Here is an 18,673-nt window from a genome sequence, read left to right on the forward strand (position 1 = left end):
TTGCTAGGACATCGATTCTTCTCCAGGAAACATCCCCTTTCCATGTCTCTGAATCCCACATATGTTACAACAGTTTGATCCACTCTGTAATTAAGAGCTCCTCCTTTTAATTTAGTTTTGTCTTCTAGGGGGTTTCTGTAAACTGGTAACGTATTCCACACCAGCTTCCCAGGTCTTCCTTATGCTTATGCTGTGTATGCAGCAGGTGAGCAGTGATCATTTTTATCATCACAGAGAAGAATACCCCAAAGACAGATGAAGTAGATAACATTGTAATCATAAATAAAGTGCTTAACTGTTGGTTGTAGGACATTTTGGAGTTATAACTTCATTAGAAAAGTAAAAAGTAATTTTCAGTTTTGCCACTTTCATTTTATTTACTACTCTTTTTCTAGTGCACTAGTCTGAGTTTTATGAAAATCAGTTCAAAGTGTCTTGGGAATCATTTACAATTTCGTAAGGCTCTGGTTTTGCCAAGGAGAAAACAAACATAGCTTTCAGATAAGTATAAAAGCACCAGCTGTTTTTCCCCCTGAACTTTTTTTTCCCCCATAATACTTGCCTTCGGAGATAATTTTACAAGAAGAAACATATACTATGTGGAAATATTAAAGTATAGGTTCACAATAATTCTGTTACTGTAAATACAAAGACTAGCTTTCATGCCTCAGTAACTGCTCCAGAGGTCTGATGGGGGAAAAAAAAAAGAAAAGAGAGATCTAGGAAGCAGCCCAGCCTCCCAGTGCCAGCTTGGCCATCTTGTGGGCCATTGCCTGGAAGCCAATTTAGTTTTTGTTGGGACAGAGTTTTCCAGACTGTTAATTTAATGAAAGGCCTGATCTGACTTCTTACTTTTCCCAGAGCTTGATGGCTACTCCTGTGAACAGGAGCTTCAGTAATGCTGGTAGTGCCAGCATCCTCTCCTGCTTTTGGCTTAGTGGTAGGACATTTAAATAGTTCAGCCACTGACTGGGAATCTCACGTCTCTTCCTTCTTAGAGGAGCAGACATCTTTGCAACCTCCATTATATGAATTTTGGCTGCTTAGATTGTGAGCTTGTGTTGGCTAAAAACGGCAGGGTCCAGATGAGCCCTGATTTCTTTTGAAGGTGTGTGTCTGTATCCTGCTGTCTGACTGGGATGAACTGTTGCATCTTCCTTGCCAGAACAGCCCGCCGTCTCACATTAGGGTTGATGGCTAAATATGCAAACTAGATCCATTGATACCTCTTAAAAAGTTGCAGTGGGAGTGTTGAAGGAAACATACAGCTTATCATCATCACCTTACGTTTCTTTAACTAGACCCTGACCCAGCTGACATCCATCCACGTATGTACAAATCTGGCTGCTCTACGGGGATTGACTCCTTTGCTGTGCTCTTGCCGATTTCACATGCCGGTGTAATGGAAAGAAAGAATGTGCACTAATAACATCATAGGAGAAGAGCACTGCAGTATCAAATGGTGGTCTTAACTTAGCAGCACATGGGAAAATAAGTGCTGGGTCAGACATCAGAAGTGAAGAAGTTGAGCAATATTGTGTGGAAGTTTGCTTTTGTGTAGTGCATATCCTTTTATGTCTGCCCCTGCAATTCCTGTGCTGCTGCACTTCTCTGAGATGAAAGGATTTGTGTAACTTGCAGAGGCAATCTTTGCATTTAACAAAACCGGTTCCTGTATCTTTAGTCTCTCACTTCAAATCATCTCCTTCCATCTCAACAAAGAGATGATCCCTTAAAATCATTTTGCCAGTTGCCCTGCCTGCTTTCCTGCCTTTTTCCTTCCTGCTTGCAATCCCACTAATCTGGTTTCTTCCAGCATGTGGCTTCCTACTCTTTTGCCTTTGCAATGAATCACCTTTCTGTCTTCTGGTTTCCCACTCTTCCTACCCCAAAGCATCTCTGTTAGCCAGTTGTTGATTCATGAGTTGTGTAAGGGTGATGCAAACGGAAAGGAGAGGGAATTAACTTCTGATAGTCAGTGATGGGATTTCCATGTTGCAGCTTAATATATTTAGATTTACTTAGTACCTGGCTGCATTTCTGAACAGCTGTCTTTAGATGTGGTCCTAAGTTCGAGTATGTGAGGTCTCCTCAGGAACGGGGTCTTACATTTGCAGCTCTGACTTGTTGACAGTTCCTGATCAACAGAATAATAACTATTATTTGGTGCACCCTTTCCTATCCTGAGTATTTCTATGGTCCAAATTGCTATGCTATTTTAGCATCTCAGCCTTTATTCTGTGCAAGACCTCTGTAAGGTAAGAAAGTGATACGAGCCCATGTCAGAAATTGGGCTGAAATGCAAGGAGGGTATCTGCGTGCTGGTGAAGGGGACAACCTGTAGACCAGGCTGTGGCAGCAGCTGTCTGAAGGAGGTGCGATGACTTGCCCCCCCGGAGGTGCCCCTTCTTTCCTCTCCATACATGGGGGCCGCAGATGGCTGGCTTCAACCAGATCCCTTGGGTTTAGGTGGCAAAGTTGGGTGCCGAGTGACATACCTCCAAGGCTGTGGCTGTCCAGGAGGAGTGCGCTGGAGTAGGGACCAACGCCAGACTTTCCCTGGGTCGCATCCTGGCCGGCCATGGGAGCAGAGCTGCTCAGGGTACCAGGGGCAGGAAGGGTGTGCTCTCACAGCAACGGTTTTCTGATATTTTCTCTTAGGCTTCCTGAACGGGTACAAAATACAGTCTTTCCAAAGCAAGCTCTCTCAGTGCTGTGTTTCATAACCACGAGGGGACAATCATTAAAGGGGAAGAAAAGGTAGAATTATTGATTCAGCAGCACGGAGGACAAAGCATAAACTGTCTTTTGCTCATAAAAATACTGTGATTTTTCTCAGTTGCGGCATAACTTAGGTGCATCTTAAAGTTGATAAATAATTTTTCTTAGGGAAACTTAACATCTCTGTTATTTACAGATATATTCACATAATATTAGCATCATGTTAAAGCAACCAGCAATTACAACTGTGTATTTTGTAAATTTTCACACCTAAAGATAGTAGTAATTCATTAGGACTGGTGAGTAAAGAAGTTCTTTGGTTTCCATTCTGATTTCCATGCACTACACCTGTTTTTTAGAAGTACAGCTTTTTATTTCAGTCAATGAAGCTAACAATGCATGGCAAAGGATGTTGTTAGAATTCATTATATTTTAAAGGGATGTATGACATGTCGACAATTACAATTCATTTTTCAGCATGGATCCCTGTCACTTCTGTCCCTGTAATAAAGGGTACTATTTATCTATTTTTAGGAGGCAGATTTTTGGAAACATTTTAGATAAGAAAGATAGAAGGGGGAGAGAAGGTGGTCAGTCTTCAGTATATATTAAAGAAAGTCCTTTGTGGAACTGTTTATGTTTTAAGTAACAGTTGCACTGGGATTGGTCTCTGCTGGGTTCTTACCTTTTGTCATGTAACTCAAAGGAAATGGATAAAATGAGCACAACATTGCAGATACAGTCCAGAAACTGCCACAGGACCTAAGTCTCTGAGTACGAAGCTGAGCAGTTCAGAAGTGACAGACCACTTACTTGTTATTGCACAAACTTTATTCCCTTTAAGAGTCTCAACTTCTGTTCCCTTTTCCTGCAGCTGACAATGTTGCTCACAGCTTGTCTGTATGAGTAAGGTTAGTGTGTATCACTTCAGCAGATTACCTAGAGAGAGACATGTTAGGTACATCTGTACAACTGCAACCAGAGCAAACCAACTCTAGTGAACTTGGATGAGGGGCTAGAAATCTGCCTGTGTAGGCAAGCCCCTAAGGTCATAACTAAAAGAAAAAACCCCAAAGCATCTGTTATGATGACAAACCCCAAAATGACAAGAAAAAAGCCAAACCAAGCCCTTATAAAACACCTAATTTTGCAAGGGGACTATATAATTGAAAGAATTGTCACTGTCTGATGTGACAGTCTTGCTGGAATTGAATGACTCTACATTCAGTATTTTGATATAAATTGTTCTCAGTAAGAAAGATAACCCTTGATTTAACAGTATTCAGTGTATTTATTCTAGAATGGGGTGAAAAAAATGGCTGATGCTTGACTGATAATGTTTTGTTGGTTTGATTGAATAATTCCTTGTAGCAGTAAGTAGCTACTGGCCATGCTTGTGTACCGTATTCATGCTAACCAGTGTTTTATAGTGACTGGAAAAATATACTGATTTAGATTGCACTTCATTGCCAAAGCAGCATTATACTGTGCTTTGGTACCACTTTAGCTTTCAATTTAGTTGAAGTCTTTAGGGCTTTTTCCATAATAATTCTCAAAATCTCTTCCTTCATTAGCATCCTGCATTTAGGATGTGTTTCAGGACACATACAACCCTGTGCATTACTGCCTGAGTTACTGTACACTTCTCAGTGACCTAACTAACCTGCCTGATAGAGGCTACAGCCCACCAATGCTGCGGTGTTTTGGCTAATTAAAAAGTGCTTTTAGTTCCAGTGTTTGCAGCAGGTCTCTGATGCATTAAATTACTGGCCTGTAGCGCATGCTTTTGGAAGTGCAGAGTCTATTTAAATTTGCATAATAGTTTTTGGGATAACTTGTTGAGGATCTTTCAACAAAGGCATTTCACACGGCTTGCTTAGTCTGAAGAGTAAGCTGATGTTTCCCAATGCGAAGAAGATGCCTTAGTGCTGAGCAGGTCTTTCACCAGGCCCCAGGAACCCCATCAAGCCCAGCAGGGTCACTGGGATGAATAAACAGCTTAAGGAAGGGAAGGATTGGCCCCGTTAACCTCAGCAGCAGAGCTTTTAAGCCCCCATACTACAAGTGCTGGGGCAGGCAGCAGCTCACCCCACTGCAGCCCACACAACGTCGCACCACCGTTGTCAGTCCGTCTGTCCCCACGGTGCCTGGCAATGCTTCTGCAGTTTCTGGGAGAGAGGGAAAATCTAGTGATGCATCGGTTTGTTTTCTTAGACATGACCGCTCTCTCTGGGCTTCAGAAACAGTTTCCAATCAAGTAGCTGATGCTTTTGCTGCGTACCCCTGCTCCCATGCAGCTGCCGGCTCCCGCTCTGCCGCGAGGATCTCTGCAGGACGCTGCTCTGCAGGGCATGTCCTGAACCGAAGCCACCCTCCTCTCTTCCAGGCTGGCTTTAGCCCAGGCTGGTTCACCGTCAGACCTGGCTGGTGCTGGGGGGAGCTGAGAGCTGTGGGACTGTAGGCAGGCAGCTTTCTGCAAGCATAACATAGGTGCAAACCTGGTCCCAGCAGGCAGGGCCAGTGGTGAGCTGGGCTGCAGGTGAGCAGCACCAGCCGCCCGAGTGTTTCTGCTGTCCGAGACATCTGACGTGAGTTTTCCCGACGCATTCAAGCCCAGCGTCTCTCATTTCCTAATCATCTGGGTGGTGACTGAGCTGCAAGAAAGCTGAGCATAAAATTGATGCACAGCTTGCTGGCTTCTAAGTGTTGATATAATTTTCTGTAAGATACACACAATGTTCAGCTCATGTCTAATTGGTGCCGTTTCTGGGTGGAACACAATATCCCTTTACAAGTTGTAGGACTTTTGAAAATCATTTTAAGTAGACTATTCAAGTCTTTCTATATTTTGTCTGATAAAGGAAGTTGTTTGATGTAGTGTATTTTTATGGCACTCGAGCCTCCTATTTAATTGGGCCCTTTTATGCTCTGAGGCTTTCTGTTTGGCTCATGTGGTATTGGATTGTGTAGTGTTCGATGTTCCTGTGCTTCTTTTTGTTCACTAGACAAAAAGCAGATATCTGAAATTCAGCTCTCTGAATAGACATGACAATCCAAGGGGACAGACAGCAGCAGCGGCAGGATTATGAACTGTTCCCTTGCTGCAAGCAGTTTCTGTGTGCACAAAAGTAACTGTGCAGCCGTGGTTTAGGTAGCATTTGGCATTGTCGTTCCAGGGATGCTAATGTCACTGCAAAGTGCAAGGCAATGGAGAATCAGATTTGGGAAGAAGCAGTGGTGGAAAGGATCAGTCCAGTGGCCGTGATGGCTTTGTTTTGTGTTCTGTGGGATTTTTGGACACTCCTCCAATTTCTAAGACTGGGCCCGGAAGAAAACGTTAATCAATAGTGCTGCCACACATGATAAATGAAAAAGTGATACAACAGAACTTAATCATAAACAGGGCTTGTGAGTCTCATAAGCAGAATATTAAAACCCAAATCTAAGTGAAATTATAGCTTGTTTTATCTTCTGGATTAAAGCACGTGCACACACACATGCGCACACGCACAGGCACACTTAAGACTACAGCAAGTGCCGGAGCTATGATACCCACTTTGTCACAGCAGTGCCACTGGGGACATGATCACCCCATTTAGTTACAGGAGAACTCCACTGAGCTTTCTTCTGTCTGTCCACTCACAGCAGATGCTGCTGTACCCATCCTTCTAAATTAGGTGGCAAAGTGTTATTTTTAATTGTTTTGCCCTTGGCAGATTTTCTTCCAATCTGTCAGTTCCTTGTGCATCTAACAAAACATGACCCTAACAGAGCGAGGGGTATTATTATTCTTAAACGCACCAAGGCTCTATCTAGCATGACCAAAACACTGCTTTCATGAAAGGTAGCACATTGCACACGCTGCCTTTTTGTTGCTTCCCGTAGCAGCTAGGTAAAATCACAAAATGGATGAATACCTTTATTTCTCTTCTCCCTGTCATACATATACACATTTACTGGAAGTCTGTTAGGATATTTGCCATCGTTCTCTAGCTGTCAGTATCTTAAGGCATTGATAAACCACAGAAATAGTACATGGTTCTTCAGGGTCCCAAATTGCTCTTAAAATTGGGTCTACCTGAATCTTTCTTCTGTAATTGAAAACTCTCTTTTGGACTCGGTTCAGTAGCATCCAAAGGTACTGAGGCGAGTAAAAGGTTGCACTGGATTGGGAGCAGTCAGAATCGTGACAGCAGCAGGGGTGATGAACTTATTTTTCTGAGAGAATGAGAGTCTGCTGTAATCCTAGTCACAGACTACTTTTGCCAGCTGCTTTTTGTGCTTTATCTTCTGAGCTGACGTTTCGCAGGAGATAGACGTATTTTATATATATCCGCATGAGAGGGAAACAAAATCAAATCAGGGAGATACAGACCCTTTAGAAGAGATTAGAGATTGGAAGGGCACAAAGTAGGCACCAATAGCATCTCTGAAGGAAGTGATTAGATTTGAGAGGGATGAGGGAGGTAATGCCTGCATCTCAAAAATCTTGCTGTTGCGGTGCTATGTGGCAGAGCAGCCTTATTTTGTCTTTACATGCTGCGTTATCACGTTTCGAAACCTGTCTCAAATATCTCAGCCGGTGTGTAAGGGACTTTGTGTCCCAGTGTGCTGGGAGGCAGGTGCAGCCACCCTTTATCCATCCCTTCTATCTATCGACATCTCTTCTTCCAGCTCAGTGTTTCACTAGTCTCTCTAGCATCTGCAATAGATCCTGGAGGAAGTCTTGAAATGTCAGAAAGAAGAAAGATCTGAAAGGTGGGAGGGAAGGCTTCGCTTTTCCTGGCATGTTCCTAAAATCACTGAACAACAGGAACACTCTTGCTGTACATGGAAGACTGTCAAGTAGCATTGCTGGAAAGTGAAACTTTTCTGTAACGCAGAAGGGCAGCAGCAGATTTGACTTGAGTGTAGTGAAACGTTTTTTTCTATAAGATTTCTATCTGGTATAGAATTCATAGTGTCATGAAAATGTCAGCTTCAACTTTTTCATCAGTGGTCACAACAGAAAGGCAAATGTCAGGAAGTAGGAGGGAAATGGGAAACAAAACAGGGAATATCATTGTGCTACTGTACAAGTCCATGGTGTTTCTACAACTCGCATGTGGTGCACAGGTCCAGTCCTCACAGCCCAAAAAGGCGGTAGCAGAACTGGGAGAGGTCTGGGGAGGTCAGCAGGGATGGTGGGGATGCAGAACCTGCCTCCTCAGGCAGCAGGTGAGGTGGTGGGAGGGAAGGGAAGCATGATACAGGTCTGTAAGCTCATGAATGGCATGGCAAAGGGTGTGTGGTTGTTACTGCCTCTTCCACTATGAGGATTTGGGGATACCAAGTTTAGGTAGTGGGTGGAAAGTGTCAGACAATAACAGAAAACCGTTCTACCCTGTGTGCAAGAGCTGTGGACTTCCTTGCCACGAAGTGCTGTTTATATGGGTTCAGCAGGGTGTTGGAGAGGTTAATCATAAATCTATTAACTCCATCCATTAACTCAGCACACAGGAGCCATTTACAAAGTCTCTGGTTCAGAAAGTGCTGGAAGCTGGGTACGTGTGTTTGCTCTGCCCCCATATACTTCCCCATACATCTCCTTTTGCCTGCTGCAGGTGCAGGGGGACCTCTGATCTCACGCAGCACAGCTGTTTCTTGTATAATGTCATGGTTCTCAAGACTTCAGGATGAAGGGTAGGATCTGTCTTTTCATGTTGTAACTGTTGGAAATCTCTCCATGAAATTTGGGGGTGGGGGGGGAAATAAAATCGGGGCTAAGCTAAATGTTGAGATTATGTCATTTACAAAGTGTTCTAATACCACAATGATGAATGCCATAAAACTGTTGGGGTAGATGGGACTGCTGTCAGATACCTTGGAAGTGACCTGTTTGACTGCTGCAAGGAGCTATTAAAAGGGTAGCTATTAGGGAGTTTAGTACAAACCAGAGCCCAAAGCAGTCTTACATCAAAGTGTTACATTATAGAGGTTGTCACTGTAGTTCTAATTGGCGAAAATTTGCCGTGACTTATTCTCCAGGCAAACACATTAACTTGCAGTTGAACAGATTTCTTTGTCCATAATTTGTTTCAACACACGATGAAAACAGTTGATTAAAACACATTTTACCAAATTGCTGTATCTTGTATTTTTTTAACTGATCGAAACACGTGCCCATGCAAAAGCAGGGGCAGGCTGCAGAGGAAATAGGCATAGCTCTGTAGCATACAGCTGTGGTTTTGTGGAAGGAGAGGAGGAGAAGCTTCAGAGAGCCTCTTGTGAGGCTGTCAAGGTTACAGGTGCTATTGCTTCTGTAGGTGAGTGGCTTGGGCATTCTCTGCTGATAATTGGTATTGGCTGTTTTCTTCCAAGATAACAAAATTTGCATTTTAATTAGATTGTTGCATTTGTCAACACTGAAGCATAACATGTCATTGGAAGCTTTTCACAGGACCAGCATAAGGACTTTGAAAAAAATCTCAGTAGCAGCATTTACCCCAATAATATTTTTAAACTTTTTTAGTTTTTAAGCATTTAAGAGGTGAGGATCCCATTATAAACTCTCAATGAATTAACCACCATGAGCTGCAGTCCTTCACAAACTTCTCCAACATGGGTCCTTCCCACAGGCTGCAGTTCTTCACACACTGCTCCAGCATGGGTCCCTTCCCTGGGCTGCAGTCTTTCAGGCACAGATCGCTCCAGCGTGGGTCCCCTGCGGGGTCACAAGTCCTGCCACAAAACCTGCTCAAGCGTGGGCTCCTCTCTCCACAGGGCCACAGGTCCTGCTGGGAGCCTGCTCCAGCGTGGCTTCCCATGGGGTCACAGCCTCCTTCGGGCATCCCCCTGCTCCAGCGTGGGGTCCTCTCTCCCCAGGCTGCAGGTGGAGATCTGGTCCCCCATGGACCTCCCTGGGCTGCAGGGGGACAGCCTGCCTCACCGTGGTCTTCCCCATGGGCTGCAGGGGAATCTCTGCTCCAGCGCCTGGAGCATCTCCTCCCCTCCTTCTGCACTGACCTGGGGGTCTGCAGGGTTCTTTCTCCCACATATTCTCACTCCTCTGTGTGACTGCAGGTTTGGGGTTTTTTGCACAGCAACTTTTTCCCCTTCTTAAATCTGTTATCCCGGAGGCGCTACCACCATCAATGGACTCACTGTTGTGTTAAAGGGTAAAGGAATTCAGCAGAAAATAAAACCCCTTGCATTCCAGCTTATCCTCAGATGTCAGAGGATCTGGGGCAGCTAGGTTTAATTTCTGAGTGATGTCCAATTCAACGCTCTTAAGTCCGGTTGTGTAACTATCACAATGATGGATGCACTTAATAGTGTACCGCACTCTTGGCTTAGCCATGTTCAACGCACGAGAATTACCAGACTTAAGGAGTTTGGTTGCGTTAATGAACTATCATGACTAGATTAATGAGCAGCGCAGTTTATTAAAGCAACAGTACATGTTCCTTTGGATTGCCGGTGATAAATACACTGTCTGCAAAGCACATGCAAATGGTAATACAGTTGACTACAAGCACATTAAATTATGAAAGAAAAGAGCTCTAAAGAATTCTAAGTTTCCCAGGGAAGCGCTCGGTATAACCGAGGGTTCGAATCTCACCCATACGTGTCCTATAGGGGGGAAGAGAGGTTCAGCCCATCGACTGATCCCAGAAGTCAGTGATGTCCTCCTGACTTGTCTATGATGGTATCTTCCCTAACAGTCCTCCTCTCTTAAGCACTTTTATACTATTTTCTTATTTTTAGGTGGAGCTTGAGCGGCTCTAGTCATACATATCTTTCCTTTGTTTGGTATAAAGTTCTCTTGCTTTGCTTTTAAAGGTATATGCTAGAGAAAATTCAGAGCGCATGCACCATGGGGGAGTGGTTGCACCTTGGAGGTGGGTAACTTTTGGAATGGAGGTGTGTTTTGGTATTATAATGAGCAAAGTTCACCCAAAGGACCTGCTGTTGCGTGTCAGTACCCCAGAAGTGGGCACGTGTGGTATAAACCAGAAGTGTAGGGTGTTAGCTCGACAGAACCCCCGTTATTTTACCTCCTTGCTTCAGTGGATTCAACGCAGGGACCAACCGTTCTCAGTCCTGTCATTCCGGTTCCCTATCCTTGCGATCACAGAGCCTGGCCACGGCATCTCGGCTCCGCTCCGCCCTCCGCATTGCTTTTCAGAGTCAGCGTACCAAGCTCCCCTGGTGTTGTTGACATCTAAAGTTGCAGGTTCTGTTGCTTAGGGAACTACCACGGAACTGATTCTTTACGTGTCCACTGCGTTCCACCCTGGAGGTTCACCTTGCCTTGGGGAAGGGGTGTCATACCGGTAAGTCACCTCCAGCTATCATTCCACACTCGGCCTTGGCCAGCAGCAGGTCCATCTTGGAGCCGGCTGGCATTGGCTCCATCGGACATAGGGCAAGCTTCTAGCAGCTTCTCACAGAAGCCACCCCTGTAGCCCCCCCGCTACCAAAACCTTGCCATGCAAACCCAATACATATGCCTTCCTAGTTCCTTAGATCCCAGTATAAACGTTGCTTTTGGAAGCTGGGATTCACTGTTTCGGATGTGGGGAAGCTGGGAGCTGCATGACAATCTGGTGCTCAGTGTGAGAACTGAGGATTTGCACTGAACTCGCTGCTTCAAGACATCGCTGAGACGGCAGGAACTGTGCCTTAGCCCTAGGAAAGAAATCTCTGCTGATACCAGCATGATATGGCTCAAGCGGAGTCTGACAGTGCTAGCATATACTTTAGGAAAACAAATGATGTCATGGTAGATTTCAGGCTGCACTCGGAATTGGTACAGTATGTCATATTGAATTTTCTGCCAGATTTAAGAGTGATATGGCCAGATTTTCATCCACTGTGAAGATGTGCAGCACCGCTGACTTCCTTAGAGCTATCTAAGTGTATACGGTTGGGGATGGGGCCCAGGAGGTTTATACTGCAGATCAAACAAGCTCAAACAAGCCACTGCTGCACTGAACGAGTGCTGGCTGCTGAAGTCAGGCAGAGTAGTGGTGTCACCAGGCAGGAGCTCAGAAAGCAGGCAGCCTGCTTTGTAGACCAAGGAGAAGAGATTCACTGCTCCTGCAACAGCAACATCTAGTCAGAAAGCCCACTGCTGCTTTGGAGTTGGAACAGCCCCAATTTACTTGGAAATGCTTCTCATGTGCTAAGTGAGGTAATTTTGCAGACTTCTTAAAAACTCAAAAATGTCTCGCCCTTTGTGATGGGAAGCTGAAAATCTTGCTAAATCAATATAAACTGCCCAGTTTTAAGTAAAGCAGTAGTTTCAGCAAATGCCATGCCTTCAGGGCAGCATATCCACTCTGAATGTGGAGGAGACATGCGCTTCTGCCTCCCTCTGCTAAGGGAGAGTGAGGAAATGGCTTGAGTCTTGAGTCTAACACCAGCCTCTGTGTGCCCACGCTGCTTCCTCGCCCCGCTGTCTGCTTAAAATCTTTGATTTCTTTGTTTCCCCACTGTCCTTTTAGGCAGACGGAGAATCGGATCATTAGCTGCTTCATCAGCACCGTCCATCTGACTGGCAGGGGCTGGGGAAGCTGGAGGTGCAGCTGCAGCCAGGGCAGCCCCGCAGCAAGGGTCCCACTGCTGCCGCCCCACGTATCCCCCATCACTGCAAGCTGGTCGCCTCTGACCAGTCCAGCCGTCTAAGTCTGGTTTCTGTGACTGCTCCTCAGAGGAATAGGAAAGGGATGAGCGTTGCCTGCTTGGTGGTAAGGGAGCCACAAGACACCAAGAGCCAGAACTAGCTCATACAGCTTCAAAATTGAATGAGGTTTGGGGTGAAGCTTGGGGATTTTTCCCTAGAAGGAGTCTGAGGATTTGGAAAAATGATAAAAGGAGAGCTGTGGAATTATTTTCCCATGTTTGGACACTGTATTGTACTGACATTTATGTGCATGGGGTTGCAGTAATACAGTCAGTTCAGCCTTTTCATTTATGACCTTTTCTGTAACATTAAGCACAATATTGCGCGCACATGATATTGCAAAGAAAAAGATGAGGCAAGGATGCCAGTTGACTATTGCCAGTCTAAGTACTATGTAGGATTTGCAGTTACAGTAATGATGGGTGCAAATGCATAACAAGAAAATAGGCAATTTTCTATAGAAAAGTTGCATGATACTAAAAAATATTTGTTGCTGTCATTTATTTTTGTAGGGTCCCTTTCTCAAGTAGATGGTTATTGCTCTTCTGTAGATTTACCAAAGCAATGACTTTCCCCCATATTAAATAGTTTAACGATTTAGGGCAAACTTGTATCTTCACATTTAATAACTTTCTGATGTAAGAAGGACTCATCACGCGTGGCATTAAGGCGCTGCTAATTGTGAATGGAGGCATTTACATTCTGAATCCTAGTGAATTATATTATGTGTGTTGCACTGTTTTTACTTCATTCCCTGGTTGGTTTTTATAATGAAGTATAGCCTGTAACATTTACTTTACCAGAATGAAATAAATCCTGCACAGGGGATTGACATCACTTTTGCTCCTCTTGTGCCTTTTACACAGTGTTTAAATTTCAAGTGGTCTTGGAGGTTTCATACAGATTCTCCATGGAAATGCTTTTAATATTTCAACTCTCTATATCATATAGCTTTGTAAATCATGGGGCTGTTACAGGCCAGCAGGCAGAACATTCAGGTATCTTTACCTAATGTGCAGGTGAAGCCCTCTTGGGATGAAAGTTTATTAGGTGCAAGAAGAATACTGTATTTAACTGAAACAGAATTATATATATTAGAGTTCAATTCTTTTAAAGTCCCACCGAGGACAGCATAGTTAATAACGCTTCTTCATCATCAGTTGAAAGCTAGGGCACCTCCCAGTGTGCAGTGGGATGCAGGAGCATGTCTTCCACCTTGAAGTCCTCCTTCCTGTGTTGTGCAGCCCAGTGATCCTTTGCATGGACAGACTGAGGGGGCTGCAAACACAAAAGTATCACAGTAACATTAGGTTAGTAAGGCGGGTAATTTTACATGAGATACGCTGTATTTTGCTATCCGTTCTGCATCCAAAGCCTTGAATGGGCAAGAAGCCACCCAAAACTATGGAAGAAGCCACATGTTAGAGATACTTGTCAACAGTCAGTCCTAAAACAAAATACTGGCTTAAATATTCAGAGGATTAATGGGTATGACTTGCTGAAGCAAATTTCTGCAAGTCTTGCAGGTCTCTTCTAGAGGGTAATTCTTCAGTGAGGAAAGGCCTTCCTTACTGTCAATTTGGCATCTTATTCTCAAGCTGCTGTGTCAGTACACAAACACATAACCTGATCCAAAGAGATAACTATCAAAACTGGCTTGTGAACTATTTGATTTGTGCTTTAAAATGTGCAGCGTGCCCCTACCTTTGGTTTTCAGAGGAAGCACTTAAAAAAATAAATACATTTCTTTAGAAGAAGAAGCCATACTGTTTGGCTTAGGTCTTAGAGTAGACCCCTGGCAATGGAAGACTGAGCCTCATCTGTGATTTATTTACTTGTGTGGTAAACAGGTTGGCAGTCAGTAAGTGGTTTGCACATCCATATTCTTTCAAGATTTTGAGCTGTATCAGATCAATGTATGCTGGCCCCTACTGCACATTGGACAGTGGTACCAAAGTGCTGTTGAGTGGCCAGGCTCTGCTTGAGCAGCTGGTTTGTGTGCTTAGTAAATAGAAGGGCCGAGTTCCCCCTTAGGACATGACAGTTTATAGGTAGGAGATGACTGGTAGGGTTTAGTGCTGCTTTACAAGTGTGTGTGGATTTTCAATGCAGAAACAGACTTCTTTTTTAACAGAACTGTAGATAATACAGCATTCGTAGCCTTCTGCAGCAGAGAGATGTGAGGATGTCACCTTTTGAAAGAACCAGATTTGTCTTGTGAATATTGTGCTAGTGGGTTGTTCTCCTGCCTCATCCTTGGAAATGAAGTTATTTTGGTGTACTGTGAATAGGGGTGTTTGTAGACTTGCTGACTTACATAAAATGGAATATTTCATTTTATACATGAAAAGTGTCTTCATTCAGAAGAGGCTGGAGCTATTCCATTCTACCAGAAAAGGACTATTTTCTCATGAAACAGAAAATAAACTGATACTTTGATTACTATACAAAATACAATGCTTGTTTCCAATGGAAAAAAAGTAATAACATTTCTAGTATCAGCTCTCTAGTAGTCTACAGTAGCACTGTTGCATTATCAGTAACTGGCTTTTTCTCTAGCTTAAATCTGTATTCATTTGCGTCGTCAGTTTGTGCCCAGGTCTCTGTCACAGTTGCACGTTTCACAGAAAAGCTTTATCGCACGTTCCCCTGTGGAGGGCAGGACAGTCTGTACTGAAAATGTCCAGCCACATTGGAGGGCAGGGTCCTTCCTGTCTCTGCTGCTTTTATGCCTTGTGCCCCTGCTCACGTTTGTTTAATGTGCCCAGCATTACTCACTCCGTGTTAGGTTTCCCGTGCTCAAGACTAAAACTGAACTATGCTGGATTGCATTGTGCTATGGGTATCACATAATAAACTCTTTCCTTTTTTTAGGCCCGAACTGCTTTGCAGAAACCATTGTCATTCCAGCAGGCCGGGAGGTGAAAACTGATGAATGCACTATATGTCATTGTACTTATGAAGAAGGCACTTGGAGAATTGAACGGCAAGCTATGTGCACTAGACATGAATGCAAACAAATATAGGAAATCTACAAATCTAAGTACTTTTTGTGGTTTTTATAAAATATCTCACAGTAGTGAGTACCCTAGATGACCCAGGGAAATCTGAATGAGAAGATTCTGGTGAGGAGCAAAGAATAAAATATTGATATTTTGTTTTTCAAAGTAACATAATACTGCAAGGCAAAGAAATGCATATATTTAAAACGTTTGGACATAAGAATACCTGTCTTAATAAATGTGTTATTTTCACAGTGAGTACACTAAAATACACTCTATAAAATATTCTATGTATTTCTATAATACCATTATAGAGCTTAAAAATAAATGTTTTATATAGACAATACAGATTAAAGTACTGTATCATTGCCTGTCCTGTTGTATACATGCACCATGGCTAAAACATTACATTTCTGTTCTAGTTTCACCATACGAGGGTTTTCTTGGGGTTTTTTTGGTTTGAGGTTTTTTTGCTTATTTTTGGTTTAGTGGGTCAGGAAAGATCCAGCATATGACAAAACTTTGTTGTTCTCGCTTGTGAAAAAAAGGAGTAGAATATGCTTTCAGAGAACATGCGCTCATTTATGAGTACTACTGTAGTGTAGAGGTTGGTCAGCTCCTTTTAGTTCTACTGGTGCTTATCTACTGGTCCACAGCTGACATAACTTGTAGCAGTAGGTAATACAAAACTGGTCCCTCATAGCTGTTGTTTTAAAAATTTAATCAGACAAAATCAAGTCCTGATATTCAGTTCAGACATAACACATTTGTCCTGGGTTCAGGTTCAACATTTCAGCAGGACAAATTTCTCTGTGAAGTAAACAACATAGCATCACCCAGCTGGTGGAAATGATGGTAACTAACCACATGGCATCGTTAATGTAACACATAATGAATGTGGAGAATAGCTTAAAAGGGCTAGAGCAGCCAAACAAGCCTCCACTGATGTGGCTCCACATTGCTAATCCACAGGTAGGATAGTTGGTTAGTAGCTGTACCATTCCCTAGACCCTGCTCTTGCCATCTTGCTGGTGCTGGTTCAACTTTTTGGTTCCTTCTGGTGGTCCGTATGGGGTCTGTCACATTGTGTTGAGGAGAAAGGTTTTGAACTAGCTCTTTGAATCCACAAAAGGATTTCTAGCACAGAAGCTGACCCTGACTACATGTGAGGTGAATCACATCTCTGTGCTTCAGCCATGAGCAGCCTTTGCTTAGATTCATTTTAAGTTTAGTTTATCACCAACTACTACACTACATCTGCTTTGAATACCTGTTAAGGCAGTGGTTCAAGAAAACACTTAAATATGGGTTTACCTTTAAGCTGTTGCTAGAGGGAAGACTTAATGAATCAGTATCTAAAATCAGAAAACTGTTGCTTAAATTCCCACCTATCCTTTGCTACTTACTCTGGTGGTGTAACTTGGTTACTAGGTTTGCATCTGTACGAAGTATGATTTTCTGGTTCTTCTGAAGACCATAGGACTTCTGCCAGTGACTTCAGTGGATTCCAGGTATCACCTAATGTCTGTATTTTGAGCATGGGTCTGTCTTACCACTGGGTTTTATTTGCCCCAGTGATGGTACGGAAGAGGAGTGACAGAATCAGAAATCAAGGAGCTGTCTCTTGCACAGACAGTCCTGTGGCAAAGTCATGCATGGTATTAGTCTAGTCACAAGAAGAACAGGAGACAGAAAGACAGATTATTGGATTTAAATAGTTTTAAATCATACAAAAATCAAGTTAATAACTTTCCCTGAAGTGGATGTGCACATATGTAAACATTGTACTGGAAATGCTGTTTTGCAGTAACTGGAATTCCTAGCAGGGATACAGGAAATACTATACGTGGGTTGTTGCTCAGTTTGCTGGTGGTAGTGGGGAGGTGACACAGAGTACAGATTATTTTTTTTCTTGGAAGAGGGGAAGAAGTGTTTCATGTCTCATTTGTACCTAGACCGTAAGTACACTTCCAGATAGAAACATAAATACTTGATTTTGCCATTTTATAAAGAGAGTACCTCATTTGTTGTATACCTCTCCTTAACACAGTGAGACGCTGCTTATTTGGGAGTAAAGGAAGTATGATTTGGCTAAAAATTGTATTATTTTTAGTATACCTATCCATTTCATAAGATTCAGTAGTCATATGACAGAAAGCTAGCTCCTAAATCAGTAGGACCCATGCCTCATGGCTATATAGGCTTCTGCTTGCTGAAATCAAGTTACTGCACAGCTCTGAGAAAGTGCCGTGAGTGCCAGTGGTCTTCCATGCGTGTCTCCTCAAGACGAGTGGAAGCTCCCACGTAGGAAGCGGTTGTGCGACATGAGTAAGAACAGAGAAGGTGGACTTGGAACTCAGTGTTTCCAGATAGGCTGCTTAGTGTCTCTTTAAGAGACATAAGAGTTTTCAGTGAAATTTTGAGAGGCTTAGAATTTGTGTCTTTCAATGTATGGCCATAATGTTTTAAGTTTTTGGAAGTCTCACCTCAGACTAGTCGCCCTTTGCTTCTCCTTCACTGGAGGTTCTTGTGAAGCCTTATACTGTTTCCCAGGGCTTGAATTTCTGTTCTTTTGGGAAGTTCTGTCTTTATTGAAGTAGTCAGTGCAAAGTTAAAGGATATTTCAGTGTATATTTCTAGTGTAGCTTTTGTAAGTATTTTCTGTTGCACATTTTTTCTGTCTTTCAGTCCTGGTACCAACATATTAATGTCATCTTTACTGTAGTAATAAGTTGGTCGTTTCCCATTTCGTATGGAATTTCCTAGGCAAATTCATCTTGACACCCAGCTCTGTGGGTGGTTTCTTAAAGAGATTATGTTTTGAGATATAGCTAGCTATCTTTTTGAGAAATAAACTTCAATTCTTTTGACATCCTTTTTTTTTTTTTTTTTTAAATGTAGTGAGGTAGGAGTCATAATGAGCTTTGGGCCTTCTTTATGCTGAGATCACTGGCCACATCCAGCTTTGGCCCGTAGTAGTACCACGAGAGCTCTTTGGTTACTCCTGAGATGGGGAAATGGGCTGTGTGACTCTTCTTGGGCAGATCACACCAGCCTCACCCAATTGCGGAACCACTGTTGGCAGGCAGTGTGTGGTGGGTTAACCTCGGTAGGTAGCTAACCACCACACAGCCTCTCACTTATTCCCCCACTGCCCACCCCCAGTGGGACAGGGGAAAAGGAAGGAGGAGTAAAAGCAAGAAAACTCATGGGTCAAGATGAAAATAATTTATGAAGCAGAGAAGTGGAAGAAAAAAGAAAAGAAACAAAACAAAAGAAGTGA

At 43.3% G+C, this 18,673-nt stretch overlaps 1 protein-coding gene and 1 long non-coding RNA gene across 3 annotated transcripts in view; one reads left to right on the forward strand and one right to left on the reverse strand.

The window, feature by feature from the left end:
- VWC2 (von Willebrand factor C domain containing 2) overlaps positions 1-15,736 on the forward strand; it is a 53,474-nt gene extending 37,738 nt beyond the window's left edge. For both annotated transcript variants that reach the window (XM_069778661.1, XM_069778662.1), the window contains one exon: positions 15,263-15,736. In XM_069778661.1, the coding sequence (XP_069634762.1) occupies positions 15,263-15,414 (152 nt within the window). In that variant the 3' untranslated portion in view covers positions 15,415-15,736. The remainder of the gene's footprint in view (positions 1-15,262) is intronic.
- Positions 12,875-17,023, reverse strand: LOC138684664 (uncharacterized). Its single transcript, XR_011323894.1, has 2 exons — positions 16,797-17,023; positions 12,875-13,666 (listed from the first exon to the last, which is right to left on the reverse strand). It is a non-coding gene; the product is annotated as an uncharacterized lncRNA (long non-coding RNA).
- Between the last annotated feature and the right edge of the window lie 1,650 nt (positions 17,024-18,673).

This window comes from Haliaeetus albicilla, chromosome 3 (assembly GCF_947461875.1).
Source record: "Haliaeetus albicilla chromosome 3, bHalAlb1.1, whole genome shotgun sequence".
Classification (NCBI taxonomy): Eukaryota; Metazoa; Chordata; class Aves; order Accipitriformes; family Accipitridae; genus Haliaeetus; species Haliaeetus albicilla.